Source organism: Dreissena polymorpha, chromosome 2 (genome assembly GCF_020536995.1).
Source record: "Dreissena polymorpha isolate Duluth1 chromosome 2, UMN_Dpol_1.0, whole genome shotgun sequence".
Taxonomy (NCBI): Eukaryota; Metazoa; Mollusca; class Bivalvia; order Myida; family Dreissenidae; genus Dreissena; species Dreissena polymorpha.
In genome coordinates, this window is record NC_068356.1 from 83170683 (window position 1) to 83193143 (window position 22461).

Sequence of the window (22461 nt, forward strand, 5' to 3'; positions counted from 1 at the left end):
CCTTCCAAGGCCCTGCCCTGCCCTTTTATTTATTTATTTTTTTATGATTTTTAGACATATTTTAATATATAAATATAATATTACATTGTTATTAAGTAACTTCCCATTATTTACATTTTATTTGCATGGTGTAATAATAATGGAGATAATATATTCTAACAATTATTAATAATATAAAAATTAATATGCAACAGGGAGCATTCCTTGTACGACCGTGCGTTGAAGGTGCCCTATTAAAACATACTACGCGCATGAAAAAGAACTTTTAAAAATAGCCCCCCCCCCCTCTGCCCTTTTTAAATCCTAGCTGGACCACTGTTTATTGATTGATAACTTTTGAATATGTATGGATAAATCACTTAACAAAAACACTAAACACAAAGATAAGCTTAAGTAAAATGGATTTTAAGTAAAAGTTAAATGGATTTTACAACTTCAAAATCTTAATTTCTATACTTAACACCTCTGTTTCCAAATTTTTGAAAGTCAAATCATCAATTTTGAATTTGGGACGGGATTTAGAAATATATATTTTTCTAAAATGGAAATATGACCAAATAACAGCTAAGTAATCAGCCGAAAAAAGCTTTAATTTATGGATTTATGAAGAGTTGTAGTTACAACAGAACATGATCTGTCAACCACGACTACGAAGGACAGAACAGTTGTAAAATACCGTATTTGTTACAATTATTAGTTATAATTGATTAAAATATCACGACCGGTATACTACATTACTTGAAAAAAGTTGTTAAATTTTCATATTTCAGTATAGTTGGTAATAAATTTTACTGGGTATGTCTACCAGGTATAAACTACCAGTTAACTATAAATAATGTCAGTGGATTGATCATCATCGACACGTGGTAAACACAGGAATGCAAATTGTGCATGCAAAGTGAATTGTATATATATTATATATTTATAATGATCAATCTACTTGCGTTATTTATAGTGTGTTAATCGCTCTGTCACCTATTTTCGCGATGTACTTTCAATTTCACATCGTGAAATTATATTATCGAATATACTGAAAATATGAACTTTTTTCAAGTAATGTTATATACCAGTCGTGATAGTTTAATCAATATAAACTAAAAATTGTAAAAAATACGGTATTTTAGAACTTTTATTTTTTCTTCATTCGTGGTTGACAGTCCCTTTAAAGGCAAACTCACAAAAAGTAAACTGATGACTTTTTGTAATTTCATTTACATGATATATGATATTATGATTTAACAAAACAAGAGCCATCATTGTATGATTTTACTTAACATTAAAGCATTAAATATATTAAAATTTTGAAATAGAAAATTTAGCTTTTACACATTGGTTTTGTTTTGAAGTAAGTACGTACATGTACAAAAAATTAATACAGTTATTTGAAGCAAATAATATGGAATATATCTTTCCAAAGTACAAAAATGTAACATATCAGGCTATGTATCAAAATACAAACATTTTTACTTTTAAAGTAACACATTTTCCATCATAGTGAAGAATATGTTTACTTTTGGTTTAACAATTATGTTATGCAGGCATTGTAAGAAAGCAAAAATCTGGCTGTTGTCCACTTATAGTTAGAACTTAAACAATACATCATTTAGATGAATGAATGAAATATATGACTTGTGTAGTTAAATGCACATGTTTTATGGAAAAATAATATTTGCATAGTGTTTTTCTCACATATATAATATACCCACCAAGTGTAGAAACGATTGTGTATTTAGAGGTTCATTTTTCAGTAGTATTCATATATCACAAAAATGACACAATTACTTGAATGGACTCACACAATTTGGGATGATATTTAAATTATAGCTCCAATTAACGGGAAATTAATTTTATTATGTAATGATATTAAAATGGATGGGATTCACTGGTGATTGCTTTGTAATGTTCTTTATCCTAAAAAGATACTATGAACATGTAGCTTTGACGAAAGTGTGTGTTGCAAATTCAACAATAATTTAAAACCAAAAATTAATCTTTACATTTTGTTTGGATGCAGTTGAGTCATCAAAATGACATCTAAGAACGTACCTCCGCCATCTTACAGTGATGTTGGGGCATACCCACCTGATCAAGGTAAGTTACCAAGGATAGTAAGTCTATTTAATGTAGATGAAAAAACAAAAATAACCTTAGTTATTGGTAATACCTTATATAGTGTAGAGGAAATGAGAGTTCTCAGTCAATTTACTAACAACTGTCCAACATTTTTTTGTCAGACCAATAGGTGCATTTTATCATCACCAGTACCTGTATGAAGTTCAAGTGTGGAAATATTTAACCTACACATACAAAATCCTTTTTCAACCTATTAGGTTTAAATAATATGTATACATGTTGGCCCAATTTTATTATATTTTACAAAATTAATCAATTTTGCAGCAATATTATTGTATTTCAAACAAAAATCAAGTCAATTTTTGAAAACTGTGCATAAATGTAGTAAAACATAAAACACTATATTTCATTTCCCTCCACCAGTAGGTTTTGTCCAAGGTCAACCACCAGTTCAAGGTTATCCTCAAGGATATTCCAACCAACCATATGGCTACAATCAGCCACCAGGCTATGGACCTAATAACCCTTCCCAGGGCTACAATATGTCCCCACCCGCCAACGAACACCATGACGTCCCTAAGCATGATGACGTTGAGGGACCAGTATTGTTTGACTCCAACTCATTCTCAGACAAGGCTGTCAGGAGAGGATTCATCAGAAAGGTAATAATGATCTTATTGTGAGTCAGACGATACTACAAAAAGTTATTTATGGTTGGCACAAAAAAGGCAAATTTGCTGCTTATACTTACATGTAGACAAGGTTGTTTTCTATTATAGGTGTACCTGATTCTCTTCACTCAGCTGCTGATCACTTTTGGCTGTGTTTGCCTCTTCACCTTCACGTAAGTTAAATATTGGGAGGACTGGGCATTTTATTGTTACCAGTATATCTGGTTACCGTATTATTTAACTTAAACAGTAGTATTCAGTTCAATGCATGCATTTTCATTGATTTTAGTATAATAAGCCACATACTTTATTGAATCTATGGATATTATTTCAAACATATCATATATGCAATGTCTTGCAGGGATGGAAACTAATGCTTTACAACTGGTTGCCCAAACGGGCACCATCTTTAGTATTTTGGTTGCCCAACTAAAGACTAACAAGCCCAGTTCTATGTACATGTAGTGTCATGTGTATATAAGACTTTCTTTATATAAAATAAAAGATAACTAAACAACAACATTGCTTAATTGACAAATTTTATGTGTATTATGTCCTAATATAAGTCTGAGTTAAATCATTTTATTGGCTTTAATAAATGAATTTTATTAAACTAATTATTAACTCACAGTTGCCAATTTCATTAAATGTTTAATTGCACTGAATTGTTTCAAGCTTAAAAGCAAGTTGCCCAGCTGGACCACAAACTTTTTAATTTGAGTTGCCCAGGCCAAAATGTACTGGCCCCCGGCTCACGGGCAACCACTAATTTCCATCCCTGTCTTGTTGGATGAAGATTTTAAAATTTGCTGGAAAAGAATGTGGTGGTAACTTCCCGGCAAATAGGAAACCTGGTTCTTTCCATTGTTTTTCTCCAGCAGGCTGGCAATAAGCTTGATAAGCTTCACATTGGTGAAGTGTATGTGCATGCATAAGTCTGCCCTAACTTGTCTGGACAGTAACTTTTGTCAATCATCATGAAATTTAACAATTTAATACCGAATTGTTCACCATCATAAGACAAAGTGTCCCTGATAACTTCAACAAATGACACTGCCAATTCAATCTTGAGTCTAAATAAAGAGACATTTTCAATCTATGTTACCTTTCTAACTGGTTCAATTTTCTGGGAGGACATTGATTTTGAGGGCAGAAAGCTGCATGCTATCTAAGAAGAGGCACATGGAAGATAATTCAGGTCACCCTGGTGGTACTTTAGGGAAGATTAGTGAAAATAAAGAGCAGCTTAGTGCCCCTGTAACTATTCATCTTTAGATTCAAAACTATGCATGACTTTGGGCAAATTTCAAGTTCCCACTAAAGGTCAAAGGTCAAACATGTTTATGGTGCAACTTGTTCAAGAATTACTAGAATGTTGAAAAGGGCTCAACTTGTTGCTGCCTAGTTTTTGTATATTCATGTTTTATTCTTGCATATGATTATTTGTGCCTTTGATTATACACAATATCTGTTTTAGGAAGGAAATCAAGGGCTTTGTCCAGTCTTCAAATGGCAGCATTGTCTATTATGTGTCCTAGTAAGTAGTGTGGTTCTGGTAAGAAATCCAGATTACCATAGTTTGTGTTTCTAATCCACTTCAACATACAAATGACTGAATTGAATGAAAACAAATCATATTAACAAACAAAGGCTTGTCCGTCCGTCACACATGAACTGCACATTTTCAGTGGTGAAATTTCAACGTTTACATCATTCTTCAAGGTCTAGGGTCGAAAAAACAAAGTCAAGGGAAGTAATAAGCTTTAAATGGACATAGTTATCTGACCTGCCCACGTATATATTTTCGTTAAATAAATCAATGCAGCGCAGTAGGCGGCATTGTGTTTTTGACAAACACATTGTGGTAAAAGGTCAAGGTCATCCTTTACGGTCTACGGTAAAAAATACAGATTTAAGGGAAGTAATTAGCTTTAAAAAGGGAGAAAATTATTCAATATTGAACATAGCAGGTTGATATATTTGGCATGCATGTGTATCTCATGGAGCTGCACATTTTGAGTGGTGAATCTACAGTCACGGTAGTGGCTTTTAATTATTTGCTTCTAAAAATAGAGATTTGTTAGAGACAATTATTTTCAAGGTAAGTAATTATATAATTATAAATCTCATATTATATATTTCCTTACCAAGAATTGAAGTTCTTTTCACAGTTACTGTACAGATTTATTATTTTGATTATTTATAACCCAAATGATTGATTTTTCAATTATTTTTGTTAAATGATATACAATGTAATTATAATTTCTTTGATGTTCATTACATACCTGTGGACTTATGTCCCCTCCCCCGGTTGGATTGGACAAAATTCAAGGGAAGTAATAACCTTTAAAGGGAGATGATTTCTATACCTGCCAAATGATAAATAGAAATTTTCTTTCAATGCGGCGCAGTAAGGGGCATTGTGTTTCTGACAAACACATCTCTTGTTATTTCAGTGGCACATTCTTGGTGACCTACATTGTGCTAATCTGCATCCCATCTGTGAGGTAAGACTAACTGTGACAGGCATGGCTACATGGGTACATTTTGTCGATTTTCACAGTGAAATTGAAAATTTGCTATGTCAATTTGTAAACGAAATTTGCCATTGTTAAATCTCAATTAGCACTGCATAGAAAAAGTTTGTTATCTGTCAATTGTAAAACTTGTGTAATGATATGGATTTATGTTCATGATGTATGTGTTTTACATTATTTTATTAATTTTCATGCAACCAATATTGCAGCAAGTGCAACAAATTTTACTGAATTCAATAATATTCCCTCAGCCGAAAGGTAGGGGTGGCTGTATTAGATTCACTCTTTATCATCTCTGTCTTTTGGTCTGTCATTCTGCCCTGAAACATGTGCGGACTGTAACATCTGTGAATAAACTTTTTATAACATGTGATCAAAATCAGTCAGTGATTCCCATCACCATCCTTCAAAAAGTTTAAATATACCGCTGATGAACATATCAGATGTGTGTTATGTGAAAGAACTTTTTGGATTTGTTCAAGTCAAGGTCACACTTCTGAAGTCAAAGGAAAAAATCAGCACTGAATTTTAAAAAGGGCTTATTTGTATACATGTATAATTTGGTCATGCCTTTAAGGATTTTAAAATTATGTGTACACCTGTATTTGATTGTGTGTTGCATGCAAGAACCACAATATAATTAAGATGAAGGTAATACTATGAAGGTAACCTTAGTAATTCCTTGTCAAAATACTAATAGCTTATCTTCTGTCATCGGTATTGAATTAATAAAAAAGCGCCATACAAATGTTCACCAGTGTGTCGTTTGCAAATCAATGTGGTCACTTTAAAAGTCAGGATCAAAGCTTTGAGGTCAGAATACCACGTTTTATTGTCAAAATAGGCTTGTGCAAACTGTATCTTGCAAATGCACTGAATAATTATTAAACGACTTAGCTTTAATGGGTCAAATTACTGCTCACCTGTATGGAATATGGCTGCTTCTCAAAGCTTAATGTCTTTGTCAAAGCACTATGTGGGGCTTATAATCACTGCAGGTTATTGCTCCAGTTGCCGTAAGGAAAGAATACAATAAGCTGTTAATGGTGTAAAAAATGAATAAATGTTCAGTTTGTGGTGTATTAAGTGAAGAGTAATAATTTTCAATGTCACTTTAATCAAGTACAAATATTTATGTTTGTTGTAGACGAAAGTCTCCTGGCAATTTCATCTGTCTTGGACTTTTCGTGAGTATAATTAAGATTATTTAACCCCCACAGACGAAGTTTAGGGGGGTATATAGGAGTGAACTTGTTGGTCGGTCGGTCTGTCGGTCCGTATTAAGTGTCCGCTCTCTAATTCAAGTAGTTTTCATCCAATCTTCACCAAACTTGGTCAGAAGTTGTATCTAAATGATGTCTAGGCCAAGTTTGAACATGGGCCTTGATCGGTCAAAAACTAGGTCACGGGGTCACTTAGTGCGTTTTAAACATTCAGCATGTCGTCCGCTCTCTAATTCACGTAGTTTTCATCGGATCTTCACCAAACTTGGTCAGAAGTTTTATCTAGATGATCTGAAGGCCAAGTTCGAACATTGGCCATGCCAGATCAAAAACTAGGTCACAGGGTCACAGTACGTTTTACACATTGAGCATGGTGTCCGCTCTCTATTTCAAGTAGTTTAAATCCGATTTTCACCACACTTGGTCAGAAGTTGTAACTAGATGATGTGTAGGCCAAGTTCGAACATGGTCTATGCAGGGTCAAAAACTAGGTCACGCGGTCACTTATTATGTTTTCAACCTCACCATCTTGTTCGCTCTTTAATACAAGTAGTTTTTATCCGATCTTCACCAAAATTGGTCAGAAGATGTATCTTGCTAATGTCTAGGGCAAGTTTGAATATGGGTCATACCGGGTCAAAACAAGGTCACAGGGTCACTTAGTGCGTTTTAAACATCACAATGTTGTCCGCTCTCTAATTCAAGTAGTTTTCATCCAATCTTCACCAAACTTGGTCAGAAGTTGTATCTAGATGATGTCTAGGTCAAGTTTGAATATGGGTCATGCCGGGTCAAAAACTAGGTCACAGGGTATCTTAGTGCGTTTTAAACCTCACCATGATGTCCGCTCTCTAATTCAAGTAGTTTTCATCCAATCCTCACCAAACTTGGTCACAAGTTTTATCTAAATGATCTCTAGGACAAGTTTGAACATGGGCCATTCCGGGCCTAAAACTAGGTCACGGGGTCACTTAGTGCGTTTTAAACATTCAGCATGGTGTCCGCTCTCTAATTCAAGTAGTTTACATCCGATCTTCACCAAACTTGGTCAGAAGTTTTATGGAGATGATCTTAAGGTCAAGTTAGAACATCGGCCTTTATGGGTAAAAACTAGGTCAAGGGGTCACTTAGTGCGTTTTAAAAATTGAGCATGTTCTGCTGTTTTTTGTGAAGATGCAAAATGCAAAATATTATGTGTCAATGCGGCATGTGGGGGTATTCCTCACATCTGTGACAAAGCTCTAGTTTGATCTGTGCTCTGGGAAAATGGCGCTTAATCCATGTGGGTAAAGTGTTGTCCCAGTCTAGCCTATGCACTCAGCTAGGACTGGATTTTCGTTTCCTTTAAATGAAAAGCTCTATAAGGGAAGAAAGTGTCGTCCCTGATTAGCCTGTGTTGACTGCGCAAGCTAACTTGAGATGAAACTTTAAGCACATGCATTAAACCCTATTATCCCAGAGGCTCATTTCATGTTATGGTGATATTCCCCATGAAGTTGAAAACAGTACTTATTTGCATATTTATAATAGTCAAAGGGCTGTTTGAAAGTAGATGCAACATTTTATCTGAAATCATGATAAGTAAATGAAACCAAATTTGATGCTTCTTTTGATTATTTTATACACAATGATTAAGTATGACATTTTATTGACTTCGTGTTTGATTCTGTATTTCAGACACTGGTGTTCACCTACATGGTGGCAACTATCAGCTCGTAAGTGTAACTGCTGTTGTTGAAATTTTCAAAATAGTCAACTGCTAGGTGGAATATGTGTCAATGCATCATTGAGTTTGTAGCAGAGCTTTAAAATTGTTGTACAAAACATTGACATCATAGGAATTGTAGGCCAATCCTTGTGGTTTTATTCACCTGCTTCACGGGTGTAAAATTCATTAGCCCGCTTAAATTTGTGACAAAAATGTTAATCGGGGTAGCTATGATATTTCCACACAGGGTGTTTCCATTATATGATCAGGCAGCGCTTTGCTGTAAAGATGCTTGTTTGAAAGAAACATGTTTAAATGTGTCGAAGTTGTATATTGTGTGAAGCATTTATCACACAGTATCATCAATCTGTGTTTGAGTGACGGTAATAATTACATTATCTGTGTTTATTTCTGCACAAAAGTTCAAAACACTTGATATTCATAATTTATTTTGAGTAAAACTATCTCTTGGTAGGGGATACAGTGAAAAGCGTAAAACCTGATTTTGTCTGCTGGTAGACCTAGAGGCCGTTTTTTTGGTTTGCCCTTTTCGGTCTGTTCTTCTGTCCAAATGTTTGTGCTACGCATAACAAAAAATTATGAACGGTAGAGCAATAGAATTTATCAAATAATATGAAGCACTTGATCTAACACATTGAATGGTTTATAATTCTACAGAAATCATTTGATAATCTGTCAATTTCCTAAATTGTTGTATTAATTGCATACTTTAAAAAAAATCTCAACAACTTGTCATAAGAGTTTTCTGTAATTTAAACAAAAGCTTTCACCATATTGTCTATACACTGGTATGTTATTAATTTACAATAATTGCATGCATATCTTCTACCTCTCAGGTTCTATGAAACAAAGAGTGTGTTGGTTGCTGCTGGAATCACGGGCCTTGTCTGCCTCTCTCTGTCGCTGTTTGCCATTCAAACAAAGGTACGTGGGTTAGATATATGATTTGAATTTAATTTTATTCAAGTTTCTGTTCCATAGCAGCATTACTGGAATATTTTTCAATTCAACTTTGCATAAATGGATTTTGATGGACCACTTTCAGTTAACAATGTGGGAAAATGCAGTTTAAAGAATAGTTAATTATATAGTTTCTTTATATGCAAAAGCTCAGTGATATTCAATATGTGGTCAACCGTGGGACTTAATTGGTGGTCAACAGTGGGATATCGTTAGTGGTCAACAGTGGGATTATATTTGTGTCAAACGTTGAAAACAATTTGTTTTCTGTAGTTGGAGACACTTTGTGGTCACCAGTGTGATATAATTTGTGGTCACCAGTGGGGTACAATTTGTGGTCAAAATTGGGATTACATTTGTGGTGAACAGTTGGATATAATTTGGTGTGACCAGTGGGTAATCATTTGTAGTCAACAGTTGGATTCAATATGTGGTAAAAATTGGGGTACAGTTTTTTGTATTCAATTTGTCGTTAACGCTGGATTCAATTTGTAGTCAATTGTGGGATACAAGTTGTGTTCAACAGTGGAATACAATATGTAGTCAACAATGGGATACAATTTTGTTGTCATGAGTTGAATACAACTTGATGTCATAAGTGCTGCACAGTGTATAGCTGTCTTATATTTTATGAATTCTTTCAACAATTTTAACCTGTATATTTTGTAGACTGAGAAGATTTCAGTTGAAAAAAACCCAGTCCAGCCTGTAGTGTTGGTACATTAATGTTTCAGATTGACTTCACCATGTGCTCCGGGCTGCTGTTTGCCCTCTGCATGGTCCTCCTGTTCTTCGGCCTCTCCTGCATCATCGTCTACGCCACTTCGGGACCAAACTATGTACGCTCTTCATTTGTAATCTTATGCCCATAGTAACAAAGCTCCCTAGTAAAAACTTGTATTTAGATGTAATGAAGAGAAAATTATGCAATTAGTTATTGTGTTAGCTATGTTTTTTTGCATTTAATATATTTTAATGGCATGAGACCCCAAAAACAAAAGAAAATGCTTCAACAATTTTGGGGGGCTTTAGGCCTCAAATCCAGGATCCCTTTACTAAGCGACTACCACTTATCAACAAATTTCTGTACTTGCATGCATTTTGAATAAGTAGAATTAAAGTTGTTAAAGGAAATACTTGTACTATATTTTATGAATTTATAGACAAAAAGACTTGCTTTTAACTGTAAATAAGTGTAGCAACAGATCCAAAATTAATTTATATTTTATGAGTGAGTATTATACTTTCTAATTAAAACAATGATTGTTGTTATGTATGTGGAAAATATAATTATTTGATTTAACTGCTGATTTAAAAAAAGAATTGTTATTATGATAAATGTGTTCAAGTTGTGCAGGAGTTGTACACTGTAACGCCCAATATAAAGCAGAAAACTGGGTCGTGGCTCGTAGCCACCCATCCGAATAATAAGTAGACAGTGTTATAAGACAGTTGCTTATACAAATGTATTACAATATTGTATGTCAGGTTATCCTGTCATTTGCTAATACATGCATTACATAAACACTATGTATCTACTAATCATACATAGAGAATAATCCCGAATAATTATTAGTTCCATATGGCGTACCTCTGTGCAGCGGTTCCTTTATATATGAGCCTGATTTATGAGAAAACCAGTCTTAATGCATGTTCTCAAAGTGTCATCCCAGATTAGGCTTTGAAATCCGCACAGACTAATCAGGGATAACACTTTCATCTGCAAAAATGCAGTTAATGTGCATTAAGCCTGGATTTCCCTGACTCATATGTTCGTGCTGTATTTACAGATCCTGCACTGTGTGTACGGAGGTCTGGCAGCGCTGCTCTTCTCCCTGGTATGTATTTACAGATCCTGCACTGTGTGTACGGAGGTCTGGCAGCGCTGCTCTTCTCCCTGGTATGTATTTACAGATCCTGCACTGTGTGTACGGAGGTCTGGCAGCGCTGCTCTTCTCCCTGATATGTATTTACAGATCCTGCACTGTGTGTACGGAGGTCTGGCAGCGCTGCTCTTCTCCCTGGTATGTATTTACAGATCCTGCACTGTGTGTACGGAGGTCTGGCAGCGCTGCTCTTCTCCCTGGTATGTATTTACAGATCCTGCACTGTGTGTACGGAGGTCTGGCAGCGCTGCTCTTCTCCCTGGTATGTATTTACAGATCCTGCACTGTGTGTACGGAGGTCTGGCAGCGCTGCTCTTCTCCCTGGTATGTATTTACAAATCCTGCACTGTGTGTACGGAGGTCTGGCAGCGCTGCTCTTCTCCCTGGTATGTATTTACAGATCCTGCACTGTGTGTACGGAGGTCTGGCAGCGCTGCTCTTCTCCCTGGTATGAGACATGTGTCCTAGTGGACTATATAACATAGTTAAAAATGTTGCACAATTTCAGCTGATGAAAATTTTATTTTTCTAGACTTGGTCTTTATTTTAATCCTTATTGCAGCCTTAATTACAAGAATTTGTTAAACTGTAAAATTGGCAAAAGGAAATTTTTAGCCAAATGTGCCCAGAGAATATTACAATTCCAATCAATATTTTCTTAACTGGTACCAAATTATTTGAAAAAATGTGAATCTTAAGTTTTAAAAACAACTTGATAATGTAATGCTGGATAATGTAATGAAATGTAATCTAATATGATTGTTTTTCTAATTAAATATATTAAAACTTAAGTTATTTTATTCTGCTAGCAGTTCCTTACTTACTGTTTCTTTTAACAAATGCATTCATGCATTAGTTCTTGTTATTCTGCTTGCAGTTCCTGATATACGATACCCAGATGATTGTGGGCGGTCGCAAGCATGAGTTGAGCCCGGAAGAGTATGTGTACGGGGCCCTTCAGCTGTACCTCGACGTCGTCTACCTGTTCCTTATCATCCTCTCCCTCTTTGGTAGCAAGAACTAGTGGGCCTTTGGGCTTGGGCAGCTCTGGGAGCCTGTATTCACAAAGCTTCGTGGAAAAAAAATAATTTGGTTTTAGTTTTTGGTATTTTTTATTCTGAAGGATATTTAAAAATGAACTGTTACAGGAGTATAATTATTTTATTTTTTTACCAGTTATCTAACATCCATCAAATGAAATATTTCCGACTTTGCATTTTTTGCCGTAATTTTTTTATACTGGACTAATTGCTTTAAGAGCTGTTTAAATACTAGCATAGTGCAGATTGGTGCGAGCATTGTTAACAGAGATGACATGCTGGTCATCTTTACAACAGATTACAACAGAACAAGTCAAGACACAAATGAAAAAACAACAACATAAATATGTGCACACTGTTGAAATCTTTACTGAACATTTTTTATCATAGAAATACTGTAAGTTGAGGATTATTTATTTATTTAAATAATTAGTTCCAAAAAAACTTAATCACAGCATTTGTGTATGAATAAGTTAAAAAAATACAAGGCATTATAAACAGGATGTGATTTTTAGAGCTGACAAAACGAGGAAAAACACTTCACAAAATATTTGATAAATTACAAGTATTGATTTTCACTTGTTGTAGTTTGATTACTTATTTGTTGTTGTTTTGTTACATATTCTGTAAGAAATTTATTTTGCATACTGGTAGTTTTCATGGTTATAGTAAATGTTGATTTGTCTGGTTTTATTTGTGTATATGCCTTGTTTTTACCATTTTCACCAAAGCAAAAACTATTGCCCTTTGTATAGCCATGTTATGAACAAAATATTTGCTTATTATAAGAACTTCAGCATTTTGTCTTGTCACTTACTGATTGACACTAGACTACATTATAAAGACAGCGAAGTCTTAGGTAATGTATTGTTTATTGGGAAGAGGAAAATTACAATGAGCCAGGCATGGTATAGGGGAGATAACCCTGGGTTATGGTTAGTGTTAGGGGTCGGGTTAGGGTTAAGGTATGGGTTAAGGCTAATCCTAACCCGACCCCTAACACTAACCCTAACCCTAACCGTAACCCTCTAACCCCCCCCATGCGCATTACAATACCATGCCTTGTTTATCAGCTGGGGTCCAATTTTTGTTGAATTTGTGTTATATATTCATGTTTATATTACTAATATTATAATTGGATATTTTAATTTTTAAAATAATGGCACATTTATTTAGTGTTAGAAGAATCCAGTTATTTTTCATCATGTTGATAGCTTAGACAAGCATCCACTATTGTTTGCATGAAATGATAAACATAATAGATTTATATAAGAGTATTTAACATATAACATATAAACATATGTATAAGAGAATATAACATATAAACATAATATCAAAGTATATATGTGTAATAGCAAATTCCAAGCATACAATTGCTTTGTAATATGAAATGTCTTAATATTTTGTTATTAAATAAATGTTACCAAAAATTAAGATGCTGATTTTTGTGGAACACTTTGTATTGTAGTGTGCCTTTCTAGTCTCTTTTCTTATTGTTCTTAGTTATATAATAATATTAACTTTCTCCCACTCCAGACAGTTATTCTTACAACCTGTTAACGAAACAAAGAAGTTAAAAAAAGTGTATGTGACCCATTTAGAGTCTTTTGTTAGATTGCATTACAAAACCTGTTAACAAAATATTTAAACATTACAAAAGGTTATTGCTCAAATAGAAATAAGTAAAATGCATGTTTTTGTATATCAAATGAGAGCAAAATGCTCTAGTGTGAGCCATTCTGGATGTTACCAATATATATTGGCAACATTTTACTTCTGGAACGTTCACATTCCTGGTATGGTCCTTTAACAGAACAGTTTAATTTGAATGTCTAGACACTGTGATTAAACAAGGACTAATTTTAATATCTTGTATGCAACCACTAGTTTCACACAGATGTTCATTGGGAGAATCTCAACCATGCTTCGGTTGATTCCTAAAAACAGCCTCTCAGGAAAGAAATATAGCAGTTTTCCTTATATTGCAACCACTTTTAAGTAAATGTTTAAATGTTTTTTTGAAATTCCTTTGATAACTTTTTACTACATTCTAAAAAAATATGTTGTTTTGTAAAAAAAAAGGTATATTTATCCAACAATTTTGGCTTTTGTTGAAAGTGTTTTTTATTAAATGGTCTCTTAAAATGACGGTAACCAACTCGGGGCCATGTTGGCACTCTTGTTTATATAATTAGTGTGATTGTTAGTAATGTATTTTGACTTGTTTTGAGGTCATGTGTTTGTTTGTATACTGACAGTTTAAGAATTTTATAGAAATCCAACTTTAGGGCATAACAGTATTTGATAAAGGTATGAAGATGTTATTCAAAAATGAGAACATAAACAGACCCTGTTGAATAATACAACACATTTTTCATATCATAATCTTAACCTGTTGTTTTGTACAGCACATTTTATTTGTTGGACTTTTGTGCTCTGTTAGGTACGATTTCTTTATTTATATATTGCTTCAATCTTTTTTAATCAAGTGACAGTCACACATGTAAACCTTTCTAATGCATCCACCTTATATATAAATGCGGTCAATTTTGTCATCTGTTATATAATCAAATGCCAGAACTGACAAATTCCAATTTATATTTTAATATATTTTGAACATTCAATAATTGCAAATTACAAAATTAATTATTTGTATGGTATTTGACAAGAGCTTTATTACTGTGTACAGAGCTCCAGATAAGGATTTAGTCTTAAGGGTATTTTACCCCCTGATATTATTGTTAAAGGGTATTTTACTTCTTTGTTTCAGCCATAAAGAATATTTCGGAATACTGAGAGGTATTTTTTCATTTTCATGGAAAACTTACATAGTACATGACGTGTTTAATCTAGAAATATTATAATTTTTTATTAATAAATGCAAACATAATAAATTTTAAATGATGAAATTGATATGAACAGACTTTATTTAAAATATTCAACTTGCATGCGTTGTATCTCTCTTTTGATTGGGTCTCTCTTGCATATAGTTTTCATATATAGTACACAAACGTCATTTTGCAATTAAACTAAGTTATGGCACTGCTGGTGCAATTGAAAATAAAGTCACACTGCCTGAGGTCTATGTAAGTTAACTTTAAACTTCTTCAACAATGAGATCGCTTAAAATTATTTTAACAATTCTAGAAGCATCACAAAATTTATCCCTATTGACATATTGTTATATACAGTTACTTGCTGCAGGAGGCGCTGTTTGCTAGAAACGCCCCTTTTTCGAACCTAGAACCGTAGAGTCTAGAATGGATCCGTTTTTTGTAATATTGGATACAACTAAGGCTTGTCGTAAAGGGTTAGGGCTAGGTTGGATCCGGTTGAATCTGTGTCACAATTTATTGTGTATCCAAATAGACACAACCACAAGGTTCTTTTGATTGACTTACTTTTGATTCAAAGGTTAACTTATACTAAACACTCAACTGGATTATTGCTTAAACAGGTTACACATTATAATTGATCAAAATACGTACCAAGATTTGTATTGCGTAATGTTATTTACCGGGCCGATTTTTAAAGCGTTTTTTTCATTTTTCAATGCGTAAATACGCAGATTCGTATCTTATCTGGAGCTCTGACTGTGTATTGTATTTTTCCGCTGTTTAATTTTCACATAAACTTTAATTGGATTTAACTGTTTAGATTCCTCCACTAGTAGGATGCATGTTTACTGTCATGTTGTTCTTGATTGTTGTTTTCACATGTTTCATATTGTAAATGATCATGCTATATGTATTTGGATTCTAATAATGTTCATCTACAAAATATTAAAATCAATATATTTTTTCCATTTCTATTGTATCACAATAATTTAATTAGGATTTATGTAAGTCACTGCGACTGTCTATTATGGTTATTTAATAATGGTTTCATTCAAAATGTATGGTGTGTTTAAAAACGTTTGTATCCCCACATACTAGTAAAGAATTTGTATTATGTAAAAGTAACCCCAAGGATATGATTATCTTAAATAACTATCGACCTATGAGTTAAAAAGTCAAACTACTTTTGTTTCAAACGCTTGGGCTGGTATGTTGGTTTCATAGTGGCTGGCAACACTTAGCATTAAATCTTGATTTCAATTGTTGTGTTTACTATTTTTTAATTGTTTCATGTTTGATTATCATGTACATGTGGTTTTTTGTTGTCAATAAAATACATATACATAAAGAATACGTCTAGTAATTGTAGTTAATTATCTTGTAGATATTCACCCCTAAAAGCGGTTATACTCTTTGATGCTGCCACTAAGCCATCCTTTACAGTATTTTTAAGTATATTTAGGGTCGAGTGTGGAAGTGTCGCTTTCTCCTACAGGTCAAGAACCTTATTTTTATGCCCCCCTTCGAAGAAGAGGGGGTATATTGCTTTGCTCATGTCGGTCGGTCGGTCGGTAGGTCGGTCGGTCCGTCCACCAGGTGGTTGTCGTATGATAAGTCAAGAACGCATACGCCTAAGATCATGAAACTTCATAGGTAGATTGATCATGACTCGCAGATGACCCCTATTGATTTTGAGGTCACTAGGTCAAAGGTCAAGGTCACGGTGACCCGAAATAGTAAAATTGTTTTCGGATGATAACTCAATAACGCATACGCCTAGGATCATGAAACTTCATGGGTAGATTGATCATGACTTGCAGATGACCCCTATTGATTTTGAGGTCACTAGGTCAAAGGTCAAGGTCACGGTGACCCAAAATAGTAAAATGGTTTCCGGATGATAACTCAAGAATGCATAGCCTAGGATCATGAAACTTCATGGGTAGATTGATCATGACTCGCAGATGACCCCTATTGATTTTGAGGTCACTAGGTCAAAGGTCAAGGTCACGGTGACCCGAAATAGTAAAATGGTTTCCGGATGATAACTCAAGAATGCATACGCCTAGGATCATGAAACTTCATGGGTAGATTGATCAAGACTCGCAGATGACCCCTATTGATTTTGAGGTCACTAGGTCAAAGGTCAAGGTCACGGTGACCCGAAATAGTAAAATGGTTTTCGGATGATAACTCAAGAACGCATATGCCTAGGATCACGAAACTTCATGGGTAGATTGATCATGACTCGCAGATGACCCCTATTGATTTTGAGGTCACAAGGTCAAAGGTCAAGGTCACGGTGACCCAAAATAGTAAAATGATTTTTGGATGATAACTCAAGCACGCTTTTGCCTAGGATCATGACACTTCATAGGTACATTGATCGTGACTCGCAGATGACCCCTATTGATTTTCAGGTCACTAGTTTATTCTGTTTTCACACTGTCCAGTAAAGAGACTTACAAATTGAATTTTTGACACATGTTAATTCATAATGATGTATAAGCCTTTGTTTCTGTGCCAGTAAATACTATGTTTATGGAAATGACGTGAGAATTCAACATTTAAAAAACCAATGTAATATGATATGTAATATTATATGGCAACAGGACAGTTGTGATTTGCTGGGTCAATTCTATTTAGCTTGACCATCCAAGCGGTTGATAGCTTTGACAAACTGGTGGTCTGAAACATTGAGAAAATGTCACGATTCACTGACAATAAATCAAACATGTAATTCTTGCTACGCAACTTGCATTTAATTTTGTCAATTCAAATTATACATAAAAATATAATTAATTTTTAATCTGCTTGTTAATTGAAAAACAGCAACACAGTTTGTATGTATAAAACAATGTTAATACATAAATAGGATCAAGCATATTAAAATATCAACTTAGATTTAGTTTCCTTTACTGTACAGGATTTGTAAAGTTAGGTTAATATTTATGTATTGAACAAAAATAACAACAGTGTAAAGAAAAGTTAATTTGGGGATGTTCTATCCAAACCCTGAGAGTTCAGATTTCCTCAAATGCCAAGTAAAGATTGTAAATTTCAACCCACTCGTCTGGTTAGTTTTCAGAGGCACATATAATTAACTTTTAGGCTTAGTGTCTCATTTGTACATGCATTACTGTATTAACTCCAAATCAACTAGTACAAGTGGTAGGCCAGTATTACATGGACTGGTGTTCACTGTTTACACAGTTTCACAACCCCATCTGATACTGGTCAGTATCTTGGCAAGTGGCCAAAGTTGGGAGTGGAATTAATGGTCTATTACATAACTGACTTCTGTGTGTGGTAAACACATGATACTGGTCATGTGGTCAAGTTGCACTTATATACATTTGCCCAATACACAACACTAGCCTTGGCTATTTTTAATCAGATTGCATTGCTATCTATGGTGGTCATTGACTAGGGGAGTTAACTGCTATAAATAACATGTTTCATTACCATTAATAAATAAAACATAACAAATTGTGTGCACGTTTCACATATTGTCAAATAAGTCAAAATGTGTGAAAGGAATCCAAAAAATCAAAGACTCGATCATATAATGGATATAATTGATTAGTATATGTCCTGATTGGTTTTTGCACTATTAATTGGATACATTTCACAGGTCATTGACATACAGTGACAAAAAACATATTCACACAATGGCTGTCACTACAACGGAGAGCCCATATGGAGGGCATGCATGTTTTACAAACAGCCCTTGTTTCAGTAAAGAACGATTATTTGTGCCACTAGCGAGTCAAGTGCTGTTTCATTGATATTGATTCAGGCGCCCGATAGTATCAAGTTTGAAGGTTACTTAAATTTAATTCAAGTGAAATGGCTTTTAAAATAGTAGTATTTTCCTGGTATGATTTGCTACTAGTCAATATCTTATACATTTTTAAGCATATATTGTATTTTCATGTATCAGAGTACAATCCACGATAAAGTAAAAAAGTATGGTTAGAATATGGGCAATAGGATGCTTAACTGCGCTTCAATTCCGTCATTTTCAAGGGATTTTTCATGATTCAACTGTTTAATACTACTCGAATTTATGATAACGTCATCTGAGATTGGTGAACTTAAAAGAGAGGCCGTCAGATCTTTATGAACACAATTGTGAACATCAAGGTTTTGTGTTTGCGCTTAGACTTCTAGAAGAATAGTGATTGAAAATAGTATGTTTACCAATTCGGATTATAGTTGCTGTATGGTTTGCAAATATGTTATACAAGAATGTAAGATCTCGCCAACAGACTGAACGAGCAGGAGCATACTGGATGGAGGTCAGCACGGAGAAGTTGAAGATCATTGTGAACAGCACGACCAACACCAGTGCAGACACCACCATGAACGACGAGAAGCTAGAAGAAGTGACCAGCTTCAAGTACTTGTGCGCAACCCTGTCCAAGGATGGTACCAGTACCGCTGAAGTCCTAATTAGAATTGCCATGGCGAACGCAGCGATGGCCAGACTAAGCAGGTTGTTGACAAGCAGTTCCATCAGCTTTGCCACCAAGTACAGGCTCTACAAGTCCCTCGTAGTCTTCATCCTACTATACGGCTGCGAGACCTTCACGCGAACACAGAACGCAGGATACATGCATTTGAACAAAAATGTCTCAAGACTACTCGGCATCTCCTACACGGAGCACAAGACCAAGGAGTACGTCCGGAACATAAGAGCCCCTACTGGCGACCGTCAAACGCCGAAAGCTGGCTTGGTTTGGACACGTCAAGCACGACTCTCTGTGCAAGACTGTTTAACAGGGCACGCCAGAAGGAGGTCGACGTCGAGGCCGTCAGAAGAAAAGCTGGATGGACAATATAAAAGACTGGTCATCCCTCCCCATGGATGAATTACTCTCAGCAGCACACAACAGACCTGACTGGAGGCGGGTTTCTGTATCGTCGTCCCTCATTTTCCCCCACCGGCCATACGGTCAAGAGATTGAGGATGATGAGGATGATTATTATTATCTTTCCAACGAAATCGCCTAAGTAACGAATACTGGCTTTACTTTGCTTTTTTTATAAGCAAGCTGCCGTACGCGTTTTATATATATATATATATATATATATATATATATATATATATATATATATATATATATATATATATATATATATATATATATAGTATCTCTTGAACATAATCGCATTTTTGTCTGATTTCTGTATTTTCGTGTTGGCGTATTGTCGCGTTTGATGTAAGTCCGCCAACAAGAGAACTCGCCAGAACTACAAGAGCGGATTTTTTTTTAACGCGTGATCGAGGTGAAACCGAAAAGAGGGCAGATATCTGGTCAAATATCGACGTAAAATATACTGTCCGAAAATTAAGAGTAATAAGTTATTGAAGAAAACCGTTAGAGCCACACAAAACCATTATTTTTGCCAAAAAGGGGTGTCCGAAAATTCAAAGTGTCCGAAAGTTATTACGTTATTCGCCAGAAAAGGCGACGATTATTACATTTGTCCCTTTTTGTCGTTTTTGCCGTTATTATTTTCGCTATCTTGTGTAGGCGTGTTGGAGACCTTTAGACACACAAAAATACCCGACAGAACAACAGCAAGTTTGCCTCACAGGTGGTTAGCGTGTTGCTATGATATTAATTAGTGAAAACATCATTTTGAATGGAAAATAATCAAATTACTAGTACAACGAAAAATCAACTTCTCTGAAAAAAATATTTTCACTATCAAATAGGTATATAATTATAACAAGGTATTCAACTCGAAATGACACGAAAAAAGGGTAAATCCTTTGATAGCCATTACTATATCAATTTTGTAGCGATTTTGGTCTTATTCTACGCAAAAATGAATTTCCAGTCTGGAAATGTACATATCTTCCATTTTTTAAGTACTGGGTCAAATTTTAAGAAATAACACGATACACAACTCGCGTGACCTACTCGCCATCGATTAGACCCGATTCAAGTATGAAATCTTCAAAGAGTAAAGACACACCTTCGCGTTGGACCAATGAAAATTTTCGTGTGTTTAAAATGTCTGCCAGTTGAAATGTATGTAAACAAAGGTTTCAAATGGCGCTGGAGAGTTGGCTTTGAAGCATAATATAACGGCGATAACAGTAAGAATGTTTTTTTCATACGTATTATTGAATTATGGTATCGAGGTCCGTGAACTTTGCAGGGAAAATGCCCTTTACTCCGTAAATATTTCAGTTTTGGATCGGGTCTTATCGATGACGAGTAGGTTACCCGAGTTGTGCATCGTGTTATTTCTTAAAATTTGACCCAGTATTTGTACAAATATTGCAAGATATGCACATTTCCATAAAGGAAATTCATTTCTGCATTGAATAAGACCGAGTTCATGTAAATCGCTGCAAAATTGATGAAGTAATGGCTATTCAAAGCGATGCACCCTGTTTTCGGGTCATTTCGAGTTAAATACCTTGTTATATATATTTGATGGTGAAATTTTTATTCAGAGAAGCTTATTTTTTTATAATTTGAATAGTTTTTATTCAAAATGATGTTTTCACTAATTAATATCCTAGCCACACGCTAACTACATGTGGTTTGCCTATACATAATTACGATTTTGTTTCGCCCTTGTCGTTGTGGCGTGTTCTCATGATGGCGACCTTTAAACCCGTTAATACGAAAATGCAGAAATCAGAAACCATTCGAATATGTTTAAGAAAATAAAGCCTATTATAGCTCATTGCGGCGTATTTACTATGTGTTGTCATTTCACAAACAATCATGTTCCTAATATGCGTCTGTGAACATTAAAGGGATCTTTTCACGGTTTGGTAAATTGACTAAATTGAAAAAAGTTGTTTCAGATTCGCAAATTTTCGGTTTAGTTATGATATTTGTGAGGAAACAGTATTACTGAACATTTGCCATGGTCTATTATAGCCATTATATGCATCTTTTGACGATTTAAAAACCTAAAAATTATAAAGCGTTGCAACGCGAAACTATTGAATAATTTGGAGAGTTCTGTTGTTGTCGTTTAAATTTGTGAAACTACGAAGATTGCTTATCTAACGTATAAAATACGCAACTTATGTATGCTTGGCAGGATAGCTCAGTTGGCTAATGCGTTTTTACTTCAGGATTCCGGGGGTCACTGGTTCGAGCCCTGCTGCGGGCTACTTTTTTTCCTTTTTTAAATTTTATTTTAGATTTTTTACTGGAACTTTTAAAATTTAATGTTTATATTTATCAATATAAAGCATTTGATGACAAACTTCAAAACATGCCAAAATCTGTGAAAAGGCCCCTTTAAAGTTTTTTTTCCAAAAAAGTGTTCTTGCACTTTAAACCACAATCACGCCAGAGTTAAGTTTGCGCGGCGCTTCCACTGCGTTTAAAAAAAAATAAGCTGAATACCCATGGTCGCCGTGTGCTGTCGCTAGAAATACCGTAGAAACGCTTTGGTGCGACATGAGATTCGAAAGAACGCAATGTCGCGGCGATCATTTGGAGAAGTTCACAGACGTCGTCTTT

The 22461-nt window shown here is 34.8% G+C and overlaps 1 protein-coding gene and 1 long non-coding RNA gene across 9 annotated transcripts in view; both read left to right on the plus strand.

The window, feature by feature from the left end:
* LOC127867843 (protein lifeguard 3-like) overlaps window positions 1-16309 on the plus strand; it is a 47155-nt gene extending 30846 nt beyond the window's left edge. Inside the window, exons 2-12 of one of the 8 annotated variants that reach the window (XM_052409336.1) lie at window positions 2015-2091; window positions 2497-2735; window positions 2853-2917; window positions 4222-4281; window positions 5201-5251; window positions 6429-6468; window positions 8182-8219; window positions 9070-9157; window positions 9928-10032; window positions 10984-11031; window positions 11957-16309. In XM_052409336.1, coding sequence (XP_052265296.1) covers window positions 2028-2091; window positions 2497-2735; window positions 2853-2917; window positions 4222-4281; window positions 5201-5251; window positions 6429-6468; window positions 8182-8219; window positions 9070-9157; window positions 9928-10032; window positions 10984-11031; window positions 11957-12103 — 945 coding nt within the window. In that variant the 5' untranslated portion in view covers window positions 2015-2027 and the 3' untranslated portion in view covers window positions 12104-16309. The other 7 variants (XM_052409341.1, XM_052409337.1, XM_052409338.1 and 4 more) reach the window with 7 other exon arrangements.
* A 274-nt stretch (window positions 16310-16583) lies between these two features.
* On the plus strand, window positions 16584-18191 carry LOC127867845 (uncharacterized). Its single transcript, XR_008043678.1, has 2 exons — window positions 16584-16797; window positions 16942-18191. It is a non-coding gene; the product is annotated as an uncharacterized LOC127867845 (long non-coding RNA).
* Window positions 18192-22461: the final 4270 nt, after the last annotated feature.